This window comes from Carassius carassius, unplaced genomic scaffold, assembly GCF_963082965.1.
Source record: "Carassius carassius unplaced genomic scaffold, fCarCar2.1 SCAFFOLD_91, whole genome shotgun sequence".
NCBI lineage: Eukaryota > Metazoa > Chordata > Actinopteri > Cypriniformes > Cyprinidae > Carassius > Carassius carassius.
In genome coordinates, this window is record NW_026775177.1 from 65877 (window position 1) to 93337 (window position 27461).

The 27461-nt window shown below is 40.2% G+C and overlaps 1 protein-coding gene across 1 annotated transcript in view; it reads left to right on the forward strand.

The window, feature by feature from the left end:
- The first annotated feature begins 676 nt into the window (after positions 1-676).
- The window catches only part of LOC132137512 (uncharacterized), a 31933-nt gene continuing 5148 nt past the window's right edge, over positions 677-27461 (forward strand). Inside the window, exons 1-2 of the mRNA XM_059547544.1 lie at positions 677-972; positions 1061-1315. Of these exons, the coding sequence (XP_059403527.1) occupies positions 790-972; positions 1061-1315 (438 nt within the window). The 5' untranslated portion in view covers positions 677-789. The remainder of the gene's footprint in view (positions 973-1060; positions 1316-27461) is intronic.

The window sequence follows — 27461 nt, forward strand, 5'->3', positions numbered from 1 at the left end:
TGCTGAAATTGACTTACCGGTTACACACACACACACACACACACACATATACACAGTGTTGGGTGAGTTACTCTAAACAAGTTATTAATTACTAGTTTTAATTAGTAGTTACTAATTGAAATGACGTCGTTGGTGACGCGAGTACCCATCATTACACTATTTTGCCTCCCTAGGTTGGTGAAAGCGAATATCACTACAACAATTACAAATGATTAGATATAAATCATCAGTTTGTTGTTTTACACACAGATATTTTCAGAAACTACATAGTCATGAGATGCAATAATAGTTTAGACAGTCTTTCATTTTTTTGTATCTAGCTAGTGCTGTGATGTAATTGTAACATGCATCATGCAGAAAACAACAGGCCAATCAGAAGAGAGGCATACAAATATTAATTAGACAGGCCAAAATTTACCTGTTTTTGGCAGAGCTACTGAGAAAGAAGCTGTAAAAAATATATTGAGATTGTTTTTGGTTTTTATTCTGCAATTACATATTCTTAAGGACATCAACACCTAAATTAAATCTCCAGAAAGTTGTACAATATGGGACCTTTAATTAAACACTGGACCTGACATGCAATTTGGTGTGCTTAATTGAACTACCTTTTTTTAATATCAGAAAACCTTTTGGATCCTGCTGCCCATGCTGACTTCATTAAAGCTGCTTCAGAGGTGCTTCCTGAAGTATTGCGTAAGTTACAAGGCTTTTGGTAGATTCCAGACAACAAAATACAAAAGTGGATTAAGAGTTTGATTTCATAGTTAATGGTTTTCATTGTGTTGAATGATTTGTTTTCATTATGTTTTAGAAAAACTTCAGCATGAAAAGAGGCAGCTGGACCTCTTCTTTGGCCTCCTCGGTGGGGTCATGATTGCCACCTCTGGCCACAGGCCAGGTGTCATCATGAACCTCACCGTGGAGGAATTTCTGGCCTCCAAAGAAGGCAAGGACGGCCATGCCATTTTTGTGAGTGTTGTAGTAGTCATTGTTTTGTTTACATTTATTTGCTTACATATATAGTCGTACACTTATTCATAATTATTTTACTTTACAGGTCAAAAAGCACAAAACATGTGCATCATTCGGCCATGCAATACTCCCCATCACAAAGGGGGAGTATAATTGCATGGCCGAATTTTTAAAAATACGGGAAAGCTTTGAGGGGAGCCAGTCACCCCACTTCTTTTTTAATTCGAAGGGTGGGGTGTTCAAGGGCCTCCTCAAAGCTTTCGCCGCCGCATGGGAGTTTGTGGGCCTCCCAAAGCCGGCCCCAACATTCATGGCCTTGAGGACATCTATGTCCACTCAGGTAAGTGTAAATTTTGATACACACACACATACACACACTCTCTCTCTGTCATACATTCTCTCAAACACATACACACACACAAACACTTTCTCAAACACACTCATGCATGTTTCTGTGAATTGTGGGGACTTTCCATAGTCTTCTATTGTTTTTATACTGACCAAACACCATTTTTATCCCCTAACCCAATCCTACCCCTTACAATAAAACCTGTTTGCATTGTTACATTTTCAGATAAACATCATATAGTATTTTATTTTATTTTTTTTTTCAAAAGTTTCAGGTTTTACTATACTTAAGGAGACATTTTGTTCGTCTTCATGTGGTATAAACAAGTGCGTACAACACATGCTCTGTCTTTCTCTCTCTCTCTCTCTCTTTTAACTCACACACATGTTTAGGTGGTTTTTTGGCATTACAAATATTTGTACATTCGCATACATTTGCATAAAGTAGAAGTTATTAAAAGTAATACATTAAACAGTAAGTGATACGCAAAAAAAAAAGCATTAGTAAATTGTGCAGGAGATGGACTGGAGAAGTCACTTATTGTCCCTCATGTTGTGACAGGTGAACACATATTCAGCTGCTAGAATGCAGCAGGCTGCACATTCCACCAGTTATAGTAGCAATTTATCATTGTTTGACAGGCTGAAATCTCTGGTGTAAATGTATAAATGTAGAATAAAATGTTCCAGAATATTTTATATAAAAATGTCCAATCCCACCCCAATCAAAATAAAGAAAAAAATGTTAATTTATTGGTTGTCATAGCCACACTAAACCTTTCATCTGATCAAGCAGAATGTTAACATCATCTTGAGTTTCTACAAGGTATCTCTGGTTAAAAATAGCTGACGTTAGTGTTAAGTTAAGTGTAAAGTATAACAACCCACACCTAGGTACAGGTTAAAACCTGATGGCATTTTTTTCTGGGCTTTTGAGTTACAAGAAATGTGTTTTAGAAAAACACGGTTATAACAGCCAGAGAAAAGACTAAGACAGAAATCAAGGGTCAAGAGCCCAACTAAAGCAAACACTGATCTCTAACATGGTTACTTCAAATGAAACAATAAATCAACATCTAAACCTTAGTTCATTCTCAATAAGATCTTCTGTAGACGTCTGACAGAAACAAAGTCAGTCTGGTTATTAATAAGTGGAGCTGGTGATGCTGTTTGTGGGGTTGTTTAATCAGATCTTGAGAGATTTCATGTATTTTATTTCAGTTGATTTCATCTAAGGCTGTGTCTGAAGTCAGTTGTAGTTCTTGTGTTTCTCTTTTCTTCAGTAATTCTATTTGTTAACAGCAGCTGTTCATCACTAATTCACAATTATCACTCAGTTAATTACTTAATTGCAATGTATATCTTCTTTCAGTGAACTCAACTGAATTAAGTTCAGAGTACTCATAACTGTTCGTTTTTTCAACTTAAATGGTTTAAGGCAATCAGTTGCCTCAAACAGTTTGAGTTAACATAACTTGTCAGGTTTGAGTGAGGCTGTGTCTGAAGTCAGCTGTAGTTCCTTTCTCTCTTTTCTTCAGTAATTCTGTTTGTTAACAGCAGGTGTTAATCACTAAAGCTCAATTATCAGTCAATTAATCCCTTAATTACTTAATTGCAATGTATATCTTCTTTCAATGAACTCAATTGAATTAAGTTCAGAGTACTTATAACTGTTAGTTTTTTCAACTTAAATGGTTTAAGGCAATCAGTTTCCTCAAACGGTTTGAGTTAACATAACTTAAGGATATCTGTTTACTCAAACCGTTTGAGTTAAGTTTACTTGTCGGGCTTTACAGTCAAGGCAATCGGTTTACTCAAACGATTTGAGTTAAGTTAACTTGTCGGGTTTTACAGTGTAGTTAAATGAAAATACATTTAATCTTACTCTGTGGTATGTGAACAATGTTGATAAGTGTCTTTGCTACCGTGACAAAGGTAATATAATTCTTCCATTCTTTTTTAAACCGGGCATTTTTAGCAATTCATTTTTTTCATCTGGATTTTTATTTTTTTTTCTTACCAACGTAGAAAATATTTTAGTTAACTGGGTCCGGTTCCCCGATAACGTTCACTCTTAGCGCGCTAAGAAGACATCGAAAGATATATCTTACCAAAGTTGTTGATGTTTCTAAGTGTGTTCCCCGAAGTGTCCCTTAGGAAGCTTCTTAGCACGCTGCCTCTTACGTCCGACGTTACAAGAGCGCTGTCCAAAGTCAGGGTGCTGAATTAGTTGGCATCGATTGCTCATGAATCGATTTTCCACTTTACGCGAAGGTGCAATACAGCGTTAAGAAAGACAACACGTTCTATGCAAATGAAACATTCCTCAAATTATTACAGTAACATTTATTTTAACATAGTTTAAGTTATCAGTAAAATATAGACTATAAATTAAATTATCAAAGGGTCAGTAATGTTCACACGATATGTTGTGACGGTAAGACAAACCGGGTATCCCTCGCTAATCATCCATCCCGTTGTGCCACTTGTGCCGCTTCTTGACATGGGTTTAACGACTTATAAAAATTATATAATACACTTTTATATTAATGGCAAGGTACTTTACAATTAGATTGATTGGCAAGCAGCTGCAGTTACTTCTGTTTAATGCAGTATTGATTGGAATTGGTTTATGTTTTTAATAAAAATCAACCTATCTACAATGAACAGAGAGAGTTAGATACAAAATATGCTGGGGAAGCAACGTAAAAAAGGGCACCAAGCCTCTCGTCAGAGGAGGTGTTGCTGGACCTTGCCACCAGGTCAGATATCACACCCCTATGGTCCACTATAACCGGCACATTTATGGCCGCGTCTTCCTTTCGCGATAAGTAGCCTACGCCTGATCATTCACTGATGGATTGGCGATAGGGATGAGTGTGCCATCCACCAGGATGCAATCCCCGGCATGGCGCAGAAGGGCGTTGGAGACAGTGTGGACGCACTTCCACACAGAGGTCTTGATTAGGCTGTAGCCTTCTCCCACGACCTCGATGACTCTCTGTAGCAAAAAAAAAAAAAAAGTAGCGCTGGGCTTCAGGGCTTAAAGTCAAAGTCACCTTTATTTATATAGCGCCTTAAACAAAATACATTGCGTCAAAGCAACTGAACAACATTCATTGGGAAAACAGTGTCAATAATGCAAAAATGATAGTTAAAGGCAGTTCATCATTGGATTCAGTTATGTCATCTCTGTTCAGTTAAATAGTGTCTGTGCATTTATTTGCAATCAAGTCAACGATATCGCTGTAGATGAAGTGTCCCCAACTAAGCAAGCCAGAGGCGACAGCAGCAAGGAACCGAAACTCCATCGGTGACAGAATGGAGAAAAAAACCTTGGGAGAAACCAGGCTCAGTTGGGGGCCAGTTCTCCTCTGACCAGACGAAACCAGTAGTTCAATTCCAGGCTGCAGCAAAGTCAGATTGTGCAGAAGAATCATCTGTTTCCTCTGGTCTTGTCCTGGTGCTCCTCTGAGACAAGGTCTTTACAGGGGATCTGTATCTGGGGCTCTAGTTGTCCTGGTCTCCGCTGTCTTTCAGGGATGTAGAGGTCCTTTCTAGGGGCTGATCCAGCATCTGGTCTGGATACGTACTGGATCCGGGTGACTGCAGTGACCCTCTGATCTGGAGACAGACTGGATCTGGTGGCCACGGTGACCTCGGAACAAGAGAGAAACAGACAAATATTAGCGTAGATGCCATTCTTCTAATGATGTAGCAAGTACATAGGGTGTTATGGGAAGTGTTTCCGGTTCCGGTTTACCTAATTAATGCAGCCTATAAATCCTTTAACGGATTTGGATATTAAAAGCATATTAGTATGTTATGTGTATGCCAGGTTAAAGAGATGGGTCTTAATCTAGATTTAAACTGCAAGAGTGTGTCTGCCTCCCGAACAATGTTAGGTAGGATATTCCAGATTTTGGGCGCCAAATAGGAAAAGGATCTGCCGCCCACAGTTGATTTTGATATTCTAGGTATTATCAAATTGAGTTTTGAGAACGTAGCGAACGTAGAGGATTATAATGTAAAAGGAGCTCATTCAAATACTGAGGTGCTAAACCATTCAGGGCTTTATAAGTAATAAGCAATATTTTAAAATCTATACTATGCTTGATAGGGAGCCAGTGCAGTGTTGACAGGACCAGGCTAATATGGTCATACTTCCTGGTTCTAGTAAGAACTCTTGCTGCTGCATTTTGGACTAGCTGTAGTTTGTTTACTAAGCGTGCAGAACAACCACCCAATAAAGCATTACAATAATCTAACCTTGAGGTCATAAAAGCATGGATTAACATTTCTGCATTTGACATTGAGAGCATAGGCCGTAATTTAGATATATTTTTGAGATGGAAAAATGCAGTTTTACAAATGCTAGAAACGTGGCTTTCTAAGGAAAGATTGCGATTAAATAGCACACCTAGGTTCCTAACTGATGACGAAGAATTGACAGAGCAACCATCAAGTCTTAGACAGTGTTCTAGGTTATTACAAACGGAGTTTTTAGGTCATATAATTAACACCTCTGTTTTTTCAGAATTTAGCAGTAAGAAATTACTCGTCATCCAATTTTTTATATCGACTATGCAATCCATTAGTTTTTCAAATTGGTGTGTTTAACCGGGCTGCGAAGAAATATAGAGCTGAGTATCATCAGCATAACAGTGAAAGCTAACACCATGTTTCCTGATGATATCTCCCAAGGGTAACATATAAAGCGTGAAGAGTAGCGGCCCTAGTACTGAGCCTTGAGGTACTCCATACTGCACTTGTGATCGATAGGATACATCTTCATTCACTGCTACGAACTGATGGCGGTCATATAAGTACGATTTAAACCATGCTAATGCACTTCCACTGATGCCAACAAAGTGTTCAAGTCTATGCAAAAGAATGTTGTGGTCAATTGTGTCAAACGCAGCACTAAGATCCAATAAAACTAATAGAGAGATACACCCACGATCAGATGATAAGAGCAGATCATTTGTAACTCTAAGGAGAGCAGTCTCAGTACTATGATACGGTCTAAATCCTGACTGAAAATCCTCACATATACCATTTTTCTCTAAGAAGGAATATAATTGTGAGGATACCACCTTTTCTAGTATCTTGGACAGAAAAGGGAGATTCGAGAATGGTCTATAATTAACTAGTTCTTTGGGGTCAAGCTGTGGTTTTTTGATGAGAGGCTTAATAACAGCCAGTTTGAAGGTTTTGGGGACATATCCTAATGACAATGAGGAATTAATAATAGTCAGAAGAGGATCTTTGACTTCTGGAAGCACCTCTTTTAGGAGCTTAGATGGTATAGGGTCTAACATACATGTTGTTGGTTTAGATGATTTAACAAGTTTATACAATTCTTCCTCTCCTATAGTAGAGAATGAGTGGAACTGTTCCTCAGGGTTTTTATAGTGCACTGTCTGATGTGATACTGTAGCTGATGGCTGCAATTTTATCTCTAATAGTATTGATTTTAGAAGTAAAGTAGTTCATAAAGTCATTACTGCTGTGATGTTGGGAAATGTCAACACTTGTTGAGGCTTTATTTTTCGTTAATTTAGCCACTGTATTGAATAAATACCTGGGGTTATGTTTGTTTTCTTCTAAAAGAGAAGAAAAGTAATCGGATCTAGCAGTAAAGCAGAATTCCGCCGCGTTAGCCTGGCCAGCGCAGGTCTGGGAAGGTCCAGCTGCTCCACAATGAGTTGTCTTGGGGGGGGATTTTTTTTAATATAGCCACGTCAGGCAAAATGTCAAAAGGGCTTAAGTTTTGCCGAATAAAAAAACTGACATGGACTAAACAGCTCAGAGTCCGGCTCCGTCTTTGATTCATTACAAGAACACGTTGGATCGCTGCCATAGTTGGTCGCTTACTGGACACCACCATGCTTACCCATTTAAAGATCTTAGCCATTTAGAGCCAAATTGTTTGCCAGATTTTAATTATCAAAAAAATGATTGCCAATTCGCTTTAATTACATTACGAAAAAGCCTAGGCTAATTACCACCTTATTAGTTCTGTAACCACATAAAGTCAACTTCATAAATAGGACTGTATCCGTTGCGAACATAATTTATTATGAGTCTTAAAAAATAACAGAAAATCATTGAGCCACAAAATTGTCAACATACCATAGTTTGACTTGTACTTCGCTGCGCTGGTTTCTAAAGACTGCTGTACAGTAGCGTCATGAGCTCAAATAACTCTAAGAGAGAGCTACGAATGGTCCAGACCAACCTTACGAAAGTGTGACTTACAGAAGATATACTTAGCGTACGAACGTGTCGGGAACCGTGCCATAAGGTTAGGAGAGAGGTTAAGGAATAGGTTAAGAACTACTTAGCGATAAGAACGTTTTGGGGAACCGGGCCCAGTACATTTTTGTCAGTTTTTTTTTTCTAAACAGATCGATTAACTTCAAGATTTCAAAATCAGATAGCATGCTGATAATGTAGCACTGTAAGATTACATTTGTTTGAATGCATTATTGCGAAAGCGATTGAGTGTGAATCTGTTTAAGTCATGCTTTAACCCGAAAATAATCAGTAAAAGAAACAGACAAACTCTTAACATCCCGCTCGACTCTTGCAGTCAACCTTCTGATCAAGCTAAATATGTTGGCTGTTGGCATGAATTTTACTCGTGATAAGAAGCTCATATTCAAGTGTTTGTGCAAAAATTATTAATGTGCATTAATGACAGGGAGGCGCCGTCTCATCACTTTAATTTTTCATGATAATGAATGTATAATTTTTTAATTAACATAATATCGTTGTGTCTCACATAGGTACATTAAAAATATATCTACAGAAAGCTTGAAAGGTTTTAGACGAAAAGGAATAGTGTAATGTGTGAATGTTGCATTTCTCTCGTTGGAGAGAGCCAGGACTGTGAATATAATCTAAACAACAGTTGTTTATAAACCGATTCAGCAAGTGAAAGCCTCATAAGACACTTGTCCATATGAAAGAGCAATTCACACTTTTATCTCGACCACCACAAGCCATGAATAACTACCCAAAACCCAACCCCCTCCAGCTGAACAGAATTCGGCCTGTGTTTTGGCTCTGAGGAACGGTGTGTTACTGGGCTGAAACATGCTTGCACTCAGAAGTACTCTTTCATAATTTTCTCGCAGCCCATATTATTATTTTCACAAGACCATAATGATAATAACAAATCATCAATTAATAATTAATCATTATTTTACGAAAATCATTGTTATTTGTGATCGTGGATATAAGGAGGCTTTAAGACCAAGCGGAATCCTCTGTTCCCGCCTCACAGCGCACGGGTCTCGAGACTTCACTGTCTGCGGTTTGACTTTACTGAATCAGATTGAGGCGAATACAACTTATTGATCATGAGCCCAGGGCCAGCGCAAGCTCAAATGCCACTCTAGGCAGAGCATGATCGTGCCGCCCCCCTCACATTCACAATTAGGGATCCTTAAGATGCATGTAAACAATTTTTTTTTAATCTATGAAATTACACTAAAATAAAAACGTGCAAGCATGTTTTCAGAGTTTTTAATTTTTCCATTCTGCAAAAAGGTGAAAAGGGTAGCCTACACAATGCAACAGCTAAGTATAAATTCTGTTTTATAGGCTAATAGATAGTGTACAGAATAAAACTAAACATGTGCACTCAACTTTTTAGCTCACAAAACTGGAGTTTTCGATTGTTTTCTTGACTGATACACGCATTCACACACCTTCATTTCAGAAGCGTGCGCATCGGGCTTTCGCAGCGGCAAACGCTTTGATTGCGTCCTCGAGTTTAACTTGTACTTCAGAGATCATTTTTATCAGTTTAAGCTTTGAGAAACTGCGTTCTCCATAGCTCACAGTGACAGGGAGAGTGGGAAGCACTCTCATTGCTACAAAAACATTTGGAAAATTGTATTCCATCCCTTTTTCACAGATGAATTATAGCGCATCCAGTGGTTTAGATCCAGCAACCAGGCGTCAGCCCAAAGCAGTCAGCTCTTCAAACAATTCATGCACATCAACATCTTGCGAGTCTCCATGAGTCAGGGCCTTCCAGTCCTAAGCAATCCTGAAGGCTATTCTATTCTCCTTTTCTTTGAGAGATGCGATGTCATATAAAAATCCAAATACGTGCCCATGGTCTCTAAGCAGCGAAAAGCGCTCTTCCACGGAGGCGATTAATCATGACCAGATAAATTTATTCGGTTTCACATTTTTGAATATACAATAAAGTATTTTGCATACATATAGACCTACTAATAGGGCGCTGCCGTGCGGGAATTTTTATTCGAAATGTAAAGTTTTTTTATTTATTTATAGCTTTTATTTTATTTTTACCTAATGTGAAACAAACAAATAAATTAATAATTCTCTCTCTCTCTCTCTCTCTCTTTCTCTCTCTCTCTCTCTCTCTCTCTCTCGCCTTCTCTCTCTCTCCGCCCTAGGCGGCTGCCTAGTTCGCCTACAGGCACGCGCCGGCCCTGCATGAGCCCAACATTTAGCAAGGCATGAAAATTCTAACAGAAGGAAGACGTATATCATTGAGCTAATGCTGTTAAACAGAGAGAGAGAGAGAGAAACTAGTCTAGGGCTATTCTTAAACTTGGAGCTCATTATATTGAAGTAGCCTACAAATCCAGAACACCAGAAACGTTATGCATTTTATGAATAATGAAATGTTATGAAAATTATGCATTTTATTTATTCACACTGTATGGTTGAAATAATATTTTAGTTCACAACTTTAAGTTCCGTTGTTTAAAAAAATGCTTTATTGGCTAATGTTTCATAAACCTTCGGTTGCTCTAAAATGCCATTGTTAATTTCTAAAAAATGTTATGCCATTATTAATTTCACAGTATTTTTACCACCTAAATGACTAATCTTTAAAGTCACAATTCTATAATGGTCAAAATTACTCAGGCCAATGGTATTTTTTTAATGACATTATTTTATTATTATTATTATTATTATTATTATTTGAATAATTGTAGCTTACATAAATAGGTAAAGCAAAACAAATATTCGTATTGTCCCTTATTTTTTCCCTTGTTTTCCTAAAGAATAAACACATATTTTTTACAAGAACAAACATGATAACATATTATTAATTAATAAAAAATAATTTAAGCAATTAAAACCTTTTTTTAAACTTGAATTTAAATACTATTAAACTAACTTTAAATTCTCAAGGAGTTTATAAGTAAAAAAAAAAAGTTCTAAATGAACTTGTGTTAACAATATAATTAGAACTAACAATATAATTTGATTTTTTTAAATGAACAATTCCTGTATAAAATGAGACAGCAGTTCTCAACCTTTTTTTCCAGCGGGCCGCACTATGGTCTAAGTGCAAGTCTACGCATATAATTTAAATATTACATCAGCAATACAAGCCAACCTGATTTATAATATTATAGCCAAACTATTATGATATATAATCTATCACATTCATTGAAATAAACAATTCTACTCCCCATAAATAAAACACCTGATGCTGTCGGGAGCTGACCAATTTTGTGAGATTCAGCTTGAAAGCAATAACACAAAGAAGTTGCGATTGTAACGCCTGTGTTATACTTTCCGCATGAGCAATCCGGACGTGTACACGGCCAGCGCGGACGCAGACTTCTTCAATTTATACTTCTGAATGCGCAGGCTGATGGTCCGCTCTGTAATTGCCCAGAATTATTGCACATCTGACTGTCTTTATATTCTTTTATTGACGGATTGCACAGGTTCGAGTAGCAATGAGCTTCTTCACTCTGCCTGCACATGTGCAATTTTGCTTTTCAAGCCATACTGATCACGCGCACCTGTCCGCGCGGTCGTCTGTTCATGAGCCTCGGCACACACTCTCCAATGACGATATGGATTGTTACATAGTGTATGGTGTTTCCATTTATCTGAACTTCTTCAAGTGAGTTGCGGGGCAAAAAAAAAAAAAAAAAATCCAGCACTTCTCCTTCAATACTGATTCTGCGACTATTCACAGTTTGTACATGTTCATTCGCTGGCATTTTTGAATTTCTTTTTTTTCTCCCTTAAAAAACAAATGTGTCCATTCTGATGCGCAATTTTACCTTAAAGGCAATTTACCTAATGGCTATTGATGACTATTTGAATTGAATTCTTCCAAAGTGCGCACTTGTATGTGTTCGTTAAATGCTTATGCCAGTGCTCATGTCTGAAAATAATATATGAAGAAAAAAAAATCACATAAAAACATTAGGATATAGGTTATATTTCATTAGTAGCATCATTTTTTTTAATTGATGTGAATAATAAAATATAATATATATTAATATAATAATATAATAGAATATATATATTATATAATTTAAATTATATAAAAAAGAATTTATTCAGCATGTGGTTCGGGCCTAATTTAAATTCGTAACGGGCTACGGGTAGAGAACCACTGCTTTATTTCAAACATTTTTAAATCGTCCACAGCTGAGTTTTGCGGGAGGCTGATCTGCGCCAGATCGCGTGAAGTGAATGTAATGAACAAAGTCATTTTCAGATGCAATGAAAAATAAAAAACATGGATAACCTAGATTAGTCCCAGGCTCTGTTCTGAAGTGAAATAATTATAATTACTGTTAACCAAGAGTAACACATTTTTAACACATTTTAACGGATTAATCGCCTATTTTCAGTTGCTGAATGTTTTCTTTGTTTTTTATTTTTTAAACACGCTAAAAATTAAATAAAGTTTGTTAGAGGAAAAAATATATGAGTCGTGTATACACTGTAAAACATTTCACGTTGGTTAAACTTATAAACGAAAGTTCACCTGCTGCCTTAAAAATGTGAGTTAACTCAACTTACAGATACTCTTTGTTTCAACTCAAGAAGTTAAGTTTTACAATTTTTTAAACTAATGGTCATTTGTTGTTTCAACTTGATGCTCTGAGTTAAAACAACTTACTATGTTACATTATCAGTTCAAGAAAACTCAAATCAGCTCATAATAAATAGACTTGTAACTGGTCTGCTCAAAATTGTAAAAAATTTATTGAAATAAATTCAAGTAATGTACAAACTTCAACATTGGTTTGAAAATACAAATTCTTGTAGGAAAACAGGTTTTAAAAATTTAAGAACACAAGTGCTTAAACATCCATTTCATCAAAACATCAAAGATTCTCTAATAATATACAAAACTAGAAGAAAGGTAGATGAGTGGTATAAAAGAGGTATAGAACATGTAACTGAGGGGAGGAGAAAAAGGCATGAATTGGGGAAAAATGAGGAGTGGCAGGTCGTGTGTAATGATACAAAATAACGGCTCATCAATCACTTTAAAGATTGTAAGTGTTCTCTATATAAACAAGTACATGTAGCTTTCTGACCTTTGAAAGATTTGCACAATACATGGTCATTGACTGTGTTGAACAATACTCATGTAGTAAACTCTCACTAAAAGCAATAAGAACACACATGTGAAATTAGTCTATTTCCAATAAATGCTCAAAGGTTTTTCCTTATAGTAAACACTTGACCAACATTCAGCATTTGAGATTCCAGATAAAGCAAAAAAGGAAAAAAAAAAACTTTAATATTTTGTTATATTTGTACATTATATTATTGATGACATGTTTAGGCATGATATATAGTGTTCAAAAAAGCATTTTAGCATAAATTATTACTGATTCTGGGATAAAATAATAAATATATTGTAATAGTTAAGCTGATTAACTTTTTCCCTACACATACTGCTCTACAATGAATTCACTATCATCAGTACATTCACAAGATTTAAATATATTTTCTTACATCACACATCTTGATTATCTCAGAAGTCTCCTCTGAAAGGAAGCGCAGAAGTCCAAGGCAGCTTTTCTTCTGTTCCAATTTGTGTCCTACATACAATTATAAACAAGACTGAGTGACTCCAATATATATATACATTAGTACACTTATATTTGTGCAAACTGATCAAATTGGGTTCATTTTTATTCATACCTCCTTATCAAGGCACTGTATAACTGCTAAGGCTCAAGCTCCTGCTTGATGATACAGATGCTTTGTACAGCTCTAAAAGACACCAAAGCATCTAGTCCATCCAAGAATGACTGCAGACGATCGATGGTGAACTCTGTGCTCATCTGAAACAGACACAAGACAGGAGGAAAAATGGAGCCAAAGAGATTAATAGTGGGCAGCAAGTACAGATGAAAAATAATCACATATGTAAATCACATGCCATCTTATAACATAAATGATTAAAGAGGTCATATATAGAGGTCATGTCACAAGTAATAAAATCAAGGATAAAGAATGTTTTAAAAATAAGCAAGTTCACAATTACCTTATTGTAAAATGAACATCCTTTACACAGCTTCTTGAAAACTTTGTAGGGTGACACTTTATATCTTGAGGTGACAATAACTTTGAAGAGGAATCAACAGCTGTAATGGTGCAGAAAAGCAGAAGCATATCAGCAGAAGCAATATAGACTAAGCATATGAAATTGTACAAAAATAATTGCATGGTCTGCATTAAATATGTTGTGTGACTGCATTAGGTCTGCAACAAATATACAAGTTAAACAGCAAAAGAGTTTAATATCAGTAAGGATGTGTTAACTGCACCTCAGTGTAACAAGAATGTCCTTAAAATCAGCTTCTTGAAAACTCTGCAGGGTGACAACCTTATATCTTGAGCTGACAATAACTTTGAAGAGGGAGAGCTGTAAAGGAGTGAAAAAGCAGTAGCATATCAGTAGAAGCAATATAAACTAAGCATATGAAATTGTGCTATACAAAAATTAGTAGACGAACAGCTGTCAGAAACGTTTAAAAGTAAATAAAATATAAGCACTGAAATCCGAAGTTAAATGTTAAGCTATTTTAGCATTTGAGGCTCTAGGAAACTGTCAAATTAGCGAGGGAAAACCCTGTGTCTTTATATTGCCCCAGTCAAGTGAGTCTTTATCTGTGTTACACCCGGTCAAGCAGCCGCTGCCTGGATTTGAACATGTCTATTTTTTTATTACAGTACAAATGCGTGGCGTGGCCAAAAAGCTGAGAAAGACGCTTTTTGTAAGCTTAATGTATCGCGACACTTTAATTCCACAAACAGACGTGCAGCAAAATGTGGGCGGCGACAGGCTTGACCGGGTGTTCACAGACGGCGGATCAACTGACCACGGTCACTCGCGGAGCACGGTCAATGCAATAAATAATAATACCTGCAGACTTCAGGCCGAAGACCAATTAAAATATAAACACTGTGAACCAAAGTGATATAAATATTTTAGCGTTTGAGGCTCTGGAAAACGTCTCAAGGTTACGTATGTAACCCTAGTTCCTTGAAGGAACGAGACGCTGCGTCGAAACGCTTTTGGGGAACGTCCCTGACGAGACCGACTCTGAATATCGTGTGCAATCAGTCCATCGGAAAGGCGTGACGTCACGGGCGGGGTGACGTAGCGACCAGGAAGCTATAAAAGCACGTGCCGTGCAGCTGGCTTCAGCTTCGAGTAGGGAAGCAAGCGCCGGCAGGGGTGCCGGGAGTATGGCTCTGCGACGCAGCGTCTCGTTCCTTCAAGGAACTAGGGTTACATACGTAACCTTGAGACGTTCCTTTTCAGGAACTCGAGCTGCGTCGAAACGCTTTTGGGGAACGATGTGCCCACGCTGCCAGACTTCCAAATCCCTGCCTAGTGTGTAGTCAAAAGAGCACAGCTAAGACGAGAGAACAGAAGAGCCCGGCGTGGCTCGCATGTCAAGATCGTAAAATCGGACAAATGTGGAGGGCGTGGACCACCCCGCAGCGTTGCAGATGTCCAAGAGGGACACACCTGCTGAGAAGGCCTTGGAGGCCGCCATACTCCGAGTAGAGTGAGCCTTGGCCCCCAAAGGAGGGGGAAGACCAGAGGACTCATAGGAGACGTTGATAGCCTCGACTATCCAACGACTAAGGGTCTGCTTGGTGGCAGGAGAACCCTTGTTAGAAGGACCGTAGCAAACAAGCAATTGGTCTGATTTTCTCCACAGGGCAGCTCTGTGGACGTATGCGTCCAGTGCTCGCACTGGACACATACAGTTTAGCTTCTCTTGGTCTGGCTCCCGAAAGGGAGGAGGACAGAAGGCCTGCAGTACGATAAGTTGTGGTGTAACAGAGGGAACCTTCGGAACGTAACCCGCTCGAGGGTATAAGAATGCTTTGGCCATACCAGGGGCAAAGTCTAAGTAAGTAGGGGCCACCGAAAGGGCCTGAAGATCTCCAACTCTCTTTAGTGAGGTGATTGCCAGTAACAGGGCAGTTTTAAGTGTCAGATGTCTATCTGAGATATCTTGTATTGGCTCGAATGGAGCTTTACAAAGAGCCTCTAGAACCACAACCAAATCCCAGGGGGGAACACGGGATCGTACTGGAGGTCTCAGCCTCAGCGCACCGCGGAGGAAACGTGTAACTAGGGGGTGTCTACCCACTGACTGACCATTGAAAAGGACGTGGAAAGCAGCTATGGCCACCACGTAAACCTTTAAGGTGGAGTGGGATAACCCCGCAGAGAGCCTGGCTTGTAAAAACTCCAGAACTGTACCAACTGGGCAGTCTGCTGGGTCAAGCTGGCGGTCTCTGCACCATGAAGTGAAGAGCTTCCACTTCAGGGCGTACAGTTTCCTCGTAGAGGGAGCTCTGGATTGTAGTAGGGTCTCAACAACCTCGGTTGAGAGACCAGCTGCTAACAGCTGTGCCCCCTCAGGGGCCACACCCACAGCTTCCACAACTCCGGGCGAGGGTGAATTATCGTGCCCTGCGCCTGTGAGAGTAGGTCTGTCCTGATCGGTATCTCCCACGGAGAGCCGTCGAGGAGCGAGACTAGATCTGAGAACCATACTCGGCCCGGCCAGAACGGGGCTACTAGTAGTAGACGGGCCCCGTCCCGGCGTACTCTCGCCAGAACTCCCGGGAGCAGAGCGATAGGGGGAAAAGCATACAGACGAAGCCTCGGCCAGGTCTGTACCATAGCGTCCAGTCCCAGAGGAGCTGGATGAACTAGAGAGAACCAGAGGGGACATTGCGATGTCTCCTGAGTCGCAAAGAGGTCCACCTGGGCTGTACCAAATACTCTCCATATCTGCTTCACCACCTCGGGGTGAAGCATCCATTCCCCGGGCCTCGGCCCCTGTCTCGACAGTATGTCTGCTCCCACATTCAATCTCCCAGGAATATACACTGCTCTGATCGAGAGGAGTTTGCCCTGGGACCACAGAAGGATCTGGTGTGCCAGCTTGTACAAGGGGCGCGAACGCAGACCCCCATGGTGATTGATATAAGAGACCACTGATGTGTTGTCGGTGCGCACCAACACATGGTGACCTCTCAGGTCTGGGAGGAAATATTTCAATGCTCGATAGACCGCTAGTATCTCTAGGCAATTGATGTGCCATGTTAGATGGCGACCACTCCACAGACCGCGGGCAGGGTGGCCGCTCATGACCGCACCCCAACCGGTGAGGGACGCATCTGTCGCTAGCGTTACACGGCGACAAGGAACTCCCAGCACCGGGCCCTGATTAAAGAACCAAGGTTTCCTCCACATGTCTAAGGCACGAAGGCACCGCCGCGTGACCTTGATAACTCGAAGTGGATTTCCCCTCGGGGAAAAGCCCTTGGACTTCAGCCACCACTGTAGGGGTCTCATGTACAGCAGGCCAAAAGGTATCACGTTGGACGCAGCTGCCATCAGCCCTAACAATCTCTAGAATTGTTTGACAGTGAGTGACTGGCCTTCTTTGACTCTCTCGACTGATGTGAGGATCGACTCGATCCGAGCAGGAGACAAGCGTGCCTGCATCGTGGTCGAATTCCACACTACGCCTAGATAGGTGGTTCTCTGAACTGGAGAAAGTACACTCTTCTTGGCGTTTAGTCTCAAACCCAGCTCCCCCATGTGTGCGAGAACGACATCTCGATGTCGAGCCGCCATCTGCTCTGATTGAGCTAGGATCAACCAATCGTCGATATAATTTAAAATGCGGATGCCCTGCATACGGAGGGACACCAGAGCCCCATCCATACATTTCGTGAACGTGCGGGGTGAGAGTGCGAGGCCAAAGGGAAGTACTCGATATTGATAAGCTTTGCCCCCGAAAGCGAACCTCAGAAACTTCCTGTGTTGTGGAAGGATGGATATGTGGAAGTATGCGTCTTTGAGATCTATTGTGACAAACCAGTCCTCGGATCTGATTTGAGCTACAACCTGGTTGACAGTGAGCATCTTGAACTTCAGAGACATAACTGAGCGGTTCAGGAGACGTAAGTCTAAGATCGGACGCAACCCCCCATCCTTCTTTGGAACTATGAAATACCGGCTGTAAAATCCGGATTCCCTGTCTAGAGGAGGGACCACCTCGATGGCCTCCTTCCTTAATAGGGTATTCACTTCTTGTTCCATAACCAGAGCCTGCTGGGGGCCGACCACAGTCGGTGTAACCCCGTTGAACTTCGGTGGTGGATGACCGAACTGAATGCAATAGCCTCTTTCTATTGTACGCAGGACCAATTGAGATACATTTGGCAGTAGCTTCCACGCTGCTAAATAATCTACTAAGGGAATCAGTCTCTCGAGACTGACCTCTGGTGTAAGAGGCCCCCGAAGGGGCGGCGAGCATCCCAGCTCCGCTACGCTCACGGGCGGAAGTAACTGGGGGTGGCGCTCGCTGGAGGCCGCTGCGCCCTGAAGCTCTGGCAGGGTTGGCAGACCGACCTCCTGAGGGTACTGAGGTGAGACGGGCACCGTATAATGAGGTGAACCGCGCTCTACCACAGCAGGGGCTACCCTCTGGATCCTGGCGTCAGGATCTTTTCGTCGAGGACTTCCGGGCTTCAATGACAGATCTTAAATCGGTTTTTGCCCGAGAAGCCCCCGACTCAGAGCGTCGTTGCCCTCGGTCTCGACGTGGGGGAGCACGAGTGGCGACGCTCTGCTTTTGCGCTTCCCGGTGTGAGGAGTCGGTATGTGGCGTGGTCATCTCCCGCCCAGATGCACCACAAGAGCGACGAGGGAGGAAACTCTGGAACGCTGCCGCCTGCTTGTGTGCCTCCTGGAACCTGTCGACGACAGTATTAACTGTGTCGCCGAACAGGCCCGAGGCTTGAAGCGGGGCGTCCAGGAGGCAGACCCTGTCTCGTTCTTTAATTTCTGACAGGGTCAGCCACAAATGCCTCTCCGCGGCCACTAAGGCTGCCATAGACCGCCCAATTGCGCGAGCGGTCTCCTTAGTGGCGCGGAGGGAGAGATCAGCGGTCTTTCTGAGTTCTTCAATATCTTCAGACTTAATCCCCTCCCCCTCATCGACATCTCTCAGCAGGTCAGCCTGATAAGCTTGCAGGACTGCCATAGTATGAAGGCATGCCCCAGCCTGACCTGCTGCCACATAACCTTTGCCCACTAGCGATGATGTAACTCGAAGCGGCTTAGTGGGCAATGTCGGAGCCTTTAGAGACGAGGCCGAACCGGGTGACAGATAGCCCGCGAGCGTCTGTTCGACCCGTGGCATCGCTCTATAACCACGCTCTCCCAGCCCCATCACGTTGCCATAATATAGTGAATCAGGGCCAAAGAGGCGGGTCGAATACGGGTGATTCCACGATCTCGATAACTAATCATGTAGATCGGGAAAATACGGAAGGCTCCGACGTGGAGGTGGTTGCTTCGGCCGCAGAAAGCGTTCGTCTAATTTGCTTCTCTGCGGCTCAGTCTGTTTCTCAGCAGGCCAGTCGATTTTTAATTTATCTACTGCACGCGTGACCACCTCCAAAAGCTCTTCATACTGGGGCGACAGGGGTGGCGAATCCCCAGCAACAGTCTCCACATCAACCTCCTCGGAGGACGAGAGGTGAAGAGCTGATCCCTCACCCTGGGGGGAAGAAACCGACGAGCGTGCTTCCGAACCCAGGGTTTGGGCACCGGATCTGGCAGATGAGGAAGGAGATAAGGACTGGCCCGTCTCCATTCCTTCTGACAGATCCACCTGCGAACTCCATGAGTGCAGCAGCCACTCTGCCTCGGCAGAAGCGGGGCCAGCACCGCGAGGAACGCTGGTGAAGGCTCCCTCCTCGAAGAGAGCCCTCCGGGATCGAAGCGTCCGCATTGGCAAACGTTCGCAATGCGGGCAGTCGGCCCCCTCGAGAGCCGACTCAGCGTGCTTCGATCCCAGGCAAGCCACGCACAGCCTGTGTGTATCCCCGCTCGTAATGTAGCGAGGGCAGGGAGGAACACACAATCCGTAACGTGGCTTGGAATCGCCCTTCAAATGTTTGGTCTTTTGCTTTTGCTTAGGCATATTGAGCTGTTTTAGCGATCTTTTTAAGCTAAGGGACAGACAACAATAAATAGGACCAACAGGACAGACTTTTGACATGCACACACAGAGCGCTTGCTGACAGATTCGAAGCTGAAGCCAGCTGCACGGCACGTGCTTTTATAGCTTCCTGGTCGGTACGTCACCCCGCCCGTGACGTCACGCCTTTCGGATGGACTGATTGCACACGATATTGAGAGTCGGTCTCGTCAGGGACGTTCCCCAAAACGTTCCGTTTCGACGCAGCTCGAGTTCCTGAAAAGGAACAGTGAATTAACGAGGGAAAAACTTGTGTTGTCGTATTACATTCGCGAAGCACAGTCAAATTGGCTAACATGCAATAAATCGCAACATTATTTATTTATCATTACAAATAAAAAAATAAACACCTTCCTCGCATTCTTTTTGTTTCCCGACATGAATTCGTGTAAGGTCTCCAGGCAGCTGCATTAACTCAAAATGGCGATGGCTTGTCTCTGTATTTCGCGCTCTCCGTGTATCGCCCCTCCCCCAACATATAACTTACAGACACGAGTTAAATGAACTTTTACAAGCCAGACAAAACTCAGAAGTCAAGACAACACATTACTTTGTTTAAATTTTCAATAACTTATAAACATAAGTTCAGTATCCAAAACTTAAAATGGCAATTTAATTTAAAGAGGAAAAGTAAGATCATATAACTTATTTGGGCTATGATGCTTTACAGTGTAGGTTTCATTTTAACGGATCAATCACTTATTTTCGTTTGCTGCATGTTTTTTTTTAAACACGCTAAAAAATAAATCAGAGTTTGTGAGAGGAAAAAAATTGGCTATAAGAAAATATTTTACAACAAATCCTTTAAATTTAACAAATTTATCAAATTTATCAGAACAAAACAATAATTAAAATATATGATTCTAATGGATAAATATAATTGCATAATTATAATTATTATAATAATATAGGCTTAGTAATAAAACAAAAAAAACTAAATAATAATAATTTAAAGCTAAGCATAAGGTAAGGTTTGGCTTTCTCAATCGGGAGAAATCAAAACGTTTCCATATTTGTGATGTTGCCCATTTGAAGCTTAACTATTATTCATGAGGTAAATAGGCTGTGTTCCTTTCAGTATCGAGCAAAAAAAAAATCATAATTAACAATGTCAAAGTGCTCACGCTGAATGTCTGGTTAAAGACTGCTGTTTCCAGTGAATATGTGTGCGAGGCACCAGCACGCTCAAACAGCTGAAACAAATAATACTTAATTTTTGGTCACACATAAGGCATAATTCAAAAATGCTGGTAGTTTGAAAAATCAAGAATAATAACAGAGTTAAATACTAATTATTGCTAAATGCTGGACCGTTCCCATTTCGCTCTGCATATGGAACCTGAAGATTTTTTTAAACCAAGAATGAACCGAAATGAAAATGAAATTAAAACATTTAGCTTATATATATATATATATATATATATATATATATATATATATATATATATATATATATATATAGGCCTTGTATTTATTTACTGTTTAATAAAAATAGCATGCATATGATCCTTTGTGTTAAGGTCTTCTTTTAATTTTTGTTTAGTAGACTGTAGCCTAAGACTATCCTACATTTTAAAAATTAACAAATTGTAAAAAAATTATGTTTTTTTTAAAATGTTACAATGTTATATCATAATGTTATTGTTGTTTTACTTCCTTCTTTTATCTCATTTTACAGTTACATTCATTTCGCAATCCGTCCCTTTGCGCCACCTGGCGGTAGTTTCGCGAATGATTTTAACACGCGATTGAATTACAGTTACGGCGGTACACGCGGCGGTAAGCCCCAGATAGGATGGCCACCTACTGTATGTCAACTTTGGTCACAGGTGGATGAGGGAGACATGTACTCATTTACACTTACTGTCATAATCAATCTTGCTTGTTGACTTTTGAACACTTGTGCCTTTATTTGATAAACTGTATGTTTTTTCTTTTGTTTTTTGGATCATTTCGATTTAATGAACAAAACTTTGCACTATTTAAATGTAAATTACAAAACAATGGGAAAAATACAGAAAACAATAGCTTTCCTTTTTGCTCTGACAGCCACATGACAACGTGCGTGAGCGTTAGAAATCAGGAATGTTGAAAGAACATTGTAACTGGTATGTGATTCATCTTCAAACCAAACTTATGTTCCACTAAGTCTGGAAATGGTCAAATGTGGACAAACTCAAAACATTTTACACACTGTCTACACCTTTAGCGTTGTCCATTTTAGAGCTATGCGACTAATCCAATACAATGATCATGCACATCTAAACAGTAAAGCTGGTTCTGTGATTATTAGTGAATCTCCTTCAGATGCTTACAGATGGAGCAGATCTTAATACACAGAGCCCTAATTCGCTGATAGGCTACGCAATCAAGTTCATAATTGAATGAAATTCATCTGTGATTATGAACGTGATATTGTGTAGCTTGTCAGTGAACTACGACTCTGTGTAGTAAATGCCACTCCGTCTGAAAGCACACTAATTATTAACTTACTAATCACAGAACCGGCTTTACTGACTAGATGCACATGATCATAGCATTTATTTGCACAGCCCTAGTCCAATTGTGATCAGATTGACCAAAACATATCTCAATACCAGGTGGAAACAGCCTTTATAATCTTGGAGTCTCAGCCGGGGTCTTTCCCTGTTCCAGCCATAGCAAGTGCAGTACTACTAATAATTTATACTAATAGCTACAAAAATGTTCTTTTTGTAACAAAGTGAAAAAAATAGCTCAAAAGGTTAATGTATATAAATAATTGCAATAGATTTATCACAATTATTTATCAGCTGCAAGTTTTAACTGTTCATCCAGCAAACATTATTGAAGGACTAAAAGGTATTTCTCCATAAGTAACAGTTAGCTAATCGATAACTAATAAATTCTGTCATAACTGCTTAAGAACTACTATAAATTATCTACTAGTTAATGTTCACTAATGAGCAGGTATACATAATTCCATTGTAGGCATGGGCCGATTACCAGTTTCAAGATACCGAAAATTTCACGGTTATGAAGCCATTTTATTAGGCTTCAAAAACTCTGTGTTGATTGGTGTTGTTCGATGCTTAGCCAATTTCAAAATCATCTCTGCCCAATCAACTTCTTTTATCTGCCATTCGTAAGCCACTGCGGCTCAAATGTAGAACATGTCATTTGTGGTGCTTCCTCAATGCTTATTCCATAGGAATCGGCACTGAGGATCAAATTTAATTCACAAGTTAAATCTCTGGCCATTAGAGGAGGGATCAAATGACCTGAAGCTGAAGTGCTTTCAAACACTTTTCCTGTCATTTTTGGCACACATGGCAAGTCACATGGTCGTAAAGCGCTCTGGTATTCTGGTATTGACTTAAAAGTTAATTATTACTCCCTTGTAGGGCTGTTACTTTTGAGAAAAATAAAATTCGAACGGATATCGAATATCATGCAATGTATTCAAATATATTCGAATATCTACGTGCCCACTACTGTTGCTAAGCAACCATGACCTGCTCTCTCAATAAAGACGTGGAAATTTCAGCAAAGGATAAATGGATTTGCAGCACTAAAAATTGCTTGCAATTAGGGCTGTCTTTTTTTATTTGATATTCGAATATGCATTCGAACATGATGTTTTTAACTCGATGCGGTGCGGACGCGCCTGGGAAAAACGAGCCCGTCGCACCACGTGCGCTTTGCTTCCATTATGAGCACCCATACCGCGCGCCTACATTGGAAATAACGAACATGAGAGCGCAAAAGACGCGATATGTGAACGGCCCTTAATGGAGATTCAATCACAAATGTTTAACAGTGAGTCATAAACAGGACTATCTGGATTATTCTTTTTTTGACTTAATGTTTGAAACAGCAGGTTATCAAATTAGAATATCAATTTATATGAAGTGCCACTATGCATATCCCACAACATTAGGCTAAATGAAAAAAGAAAAGAAAAAAGATTCAGAACAGGCACAAACATAACGTGACAACTTAAACAGCAGCAGTAGTAAGGCATATAGCCTAGACTAATTCATTTCTTAATATTGTTTGCAAGAAACACCAGTCTATCAACTTGATCTGGATTAAGTGCGGGTCTCTTTTTATTTACAATGTTCCCCGCGGTGGAGAACACACTTTCGGAGCGCACAGACGTGCCTGGCTATTAGCTCTTATTCACTTGACTTGGTCATGGGCCTACGCTACAATACGTCTAGAGTGCCCTCTATTGGATAAGATGGCAAAGAATAAAAGGAAAAACAAATGCTCTAATCATGGCATTTTAAAAAACAGATATTTTATTCATAGTTCGATTACGGATATGTTTGAATGCATATTCGAATATCGAATAAAAAGTGACAGCCCTACTCCCTTGACTATTATTGGGTTTCTTGGCATTTGAGAAAACCCTGTGCTTTTGTACAGTTTTTTAAACATTCATCAGAAACACTGCCAAAATTTCAACATTCACAACATTGTTCAAAACACACAAAGATTTGCAAGCAGATTCTTCATTGCAGATAGCAGAAAGTAAATCAGTGTATGTGTTAGTGTTTGTGCGTTTTTTGCGTGTTAGAAATAAATGTTCACTTCCCTTTCTCGTAGTCAGCCACCAACCTCCTTGAACTGGACCATCTCCGTCCTGCTCTCCGTCTCTTTAATCTTTTCAGTGTCCACACGTGGATGAAATTCTGCTCACGCGGTGTGATGCGCTCGTTTTTTCCAGGCGCATCCGCACCGCATCGCATTAAAAACCTCAACTTTCAGAATGCCGCAAGCGTACCTCAGGTCATGTGACAAGAACTAACCAATCAGCTCCATCTTTTCCCGTAACAATGTTGAAAGATCAGCCAAGATGAAGGAATAGCTGACCATAGCTGTATATGGATGGCCATTTTTAAATAAATTTAGTAGCAGAGCTACTGCAAGCGATTTTTAGTGCTGGAAATCCAAGAAGGAGAAAGCGATGCGACTAGCAGTTTCCACACGTTTTTAGGCGCGACATGTGAACGGCACCTTAATCGTCTTTGTTCTTGTCACTCTCGGCCTGCTGGTGCTCGGTCTTTCTGAATCAGTTGTGCTGGGAACAATTTCAGACACGTTCCCGAAAACATCCTGTTCTCCGTCATGTGCTCTGCTGCATCTGCCGCTTCTCTCGCTCCTCTCGCTGCAACTTGTGCTGCATTTTGTGCTGGTCTTTGGAATGGTTTCAGGGCTGTCAGCTCTGCCACAGGGTAGTGATGTTTATAAGCCGGCGGTGCTGACCCGATCTCATATTGGAAAACACAATTATACTTTTCATTAGTAGTATTTTGCTCCGGTGGAGCTGTTTTCTCACACACATTCTCTTTCATCTTTTTCATTTCACCCCTACATGCCAATTCTTTCTACATTTGCTCTCGTTCTCGTCTTTCAGCCTTTCCTAACCAACAACCTATAGTCGTAGTACATCCTTTACTCACGTGACGAACACATACAACAACCATTCAATTTTTTTTTTTTTTTTTCAACTGACTCTCTCACAACATTCAGTCTTACTTTACTCAATGTCCCTTCTTCAGGAAAATCATCATATTTGATAAGCTTTCTATGTGTACACTTATGCCCATAATTCTTTTTCTATTTGACCGAAAACTGGTGTTTAAAAATTAGCTAGCTTAGTGTTTGGTGATCCCATGTTGGCTGACTTCTATCTCTTCTGGATTTCCTTCGACGCACGTCTATAATCTGTTAAACGTCTTCAACAGATCCGATTTTGTCACCTCAAATCGGCAAGGTTAGCAAAAATGCTCTGTAATTTCAGCTTACTCAAAATCTTCCCTTCAGTGCTTTCCAGCGCTTGATTGATTCTAGTTCACATAATCAGCTGTGGCTCTTACGTCCACCTAAGAGCTAGTTTACGGCATAAAATTGACTTGACTTCCCCATGTTACAATTTACCCCTCGAAGACCTTCTCTGCCCGCACCAAAGCGATGGTCAGCCACTATGGTTCACAGTCCTATGGTTCTATGGTTCACAGAAATACCCTGAAAGCAGTTTTGGCTCTTCTCAGTCATTTTTTCGAGGTAAGACCAGATCCTGGTGCTCTGAGATGATCACTTCGTCAAATCCGCTCAGGACCAGAAGAAACCACTGTGAGAACCCACTATTCTGACACCAAATTGTTGTGGCAAAAACAATTACTAACAAATAGCATCTCAGTGTAAGAGACAAGGAATCAAATTATATTCAAGGAAAAAAGTTTATTTTCCTTAAAGAGGTGCGTTCACTGTTTCAGCAGCTACCCTGAAACACAACAGACCTGAATCACAATGAAAACAGACAGCCTTATTATACTGTTATCACCCCCACTTCTTACAAGGCTCCTTCTCTGTAAATTTCCACTTAAGCCCATAAACCAAACCTAGCTGTTTTCAGAAAACACAATGGTCCTTCTAACCCCCTGGGCTTTTATTATATTCACACCCGTGAGGTCAAAGAACTTTATTTATGGATAACCCCTCTGTCTTTCCTGAGTAAATTACCCGCACTAAAGACCTCAAAGGCTCTTTGTTTTACTGTGTGATGTCTTCGTTGCATTCCAGGTGACATACATATTGAGAGAGAAACACAAGTTAAATAAAAAAAAAAAAAAAAAAAAAATATATATATATATATATATATATATACATAAACCCACACAATGTCTAAGAAAGTAAATTAGAAACAGTAAAATATAATTTTTTGTACAAAAGCCTGCACAAACTGTGTTGCAATGCAATCATTTTCCAAAATGTAATTTTAGTGAAAATATTAAGTCTGTTAATGGGGCCAGAAACACTGAAGATGGACTACAGAGAAAAGTATTGTAGCAGGCAGATCACTCATTGTTCATGATGCACAAACTTTTTTAAATGTTTACATGGTATAATTTCACAAAGCTTGTCAGAACACATTCTGTTTTTCTTTCATATTTGGTTATTATTAAATCGAAAGATGTGTATGTTTGTTATTATTTTACTAAATAATATGAAAATATATAAATTATATGTATATGAATTATATAACTAACATTAAATAACTAATCACAGATTTAGGTTAACTACAGATGTCAGTCTTTATTTTTTTAGGAAACAAAGAAAAAATGTATATTTTAATATTCTGTATGTTGCTAAAAAACTAAATATATTGTATCGAGTGGTGAAGTAATTGCAATAGTTCCACATTAGCACAATCAAACCAGTGCAATGCAGCACAAGTGATTTTGCTAATTTCAGCCCAACCCAGTTCTCAATTGTCCAGTCCAGCGCCGCATTGTTTAAATAGCAAATGCATTTGCACCAATTTGTGAGCCCATGGGCATGCTAGTCTGAAAAAAATGGGTGTGCTCAGTCACACTGTTGGCGAGTTGCTATTTTGAGGAACTGACAATAGATTGCACCAGAGACCAACTCTTACCTGGTCTAAAGTCAATGGCACAACATATATACTCTGGGCACTTTGCTTATTGCACACATGGACATGCAGAAGCAAACACAGGTATGCGCAGCAGGACACAAACATGTTAAATATCAAAAACTAAAGGATAACAGTGTAGACTCGAACTCACAACCTTATGGTTAGGAGTCAAACTCTCTAACCATTAGGCCACGGATCCCCAAAGTGTGATGAACATGTGTAATAATACAAACTCCATAATCATCGGGAAGAAGGAGGCGGGAACCGGCGAACAATCAAAATGAAACTTTAATTACAAAATAAACACAGAACAGCGCAGCAGCCCCTCATAGACGACTGATGCGCACAAATAAAAACCA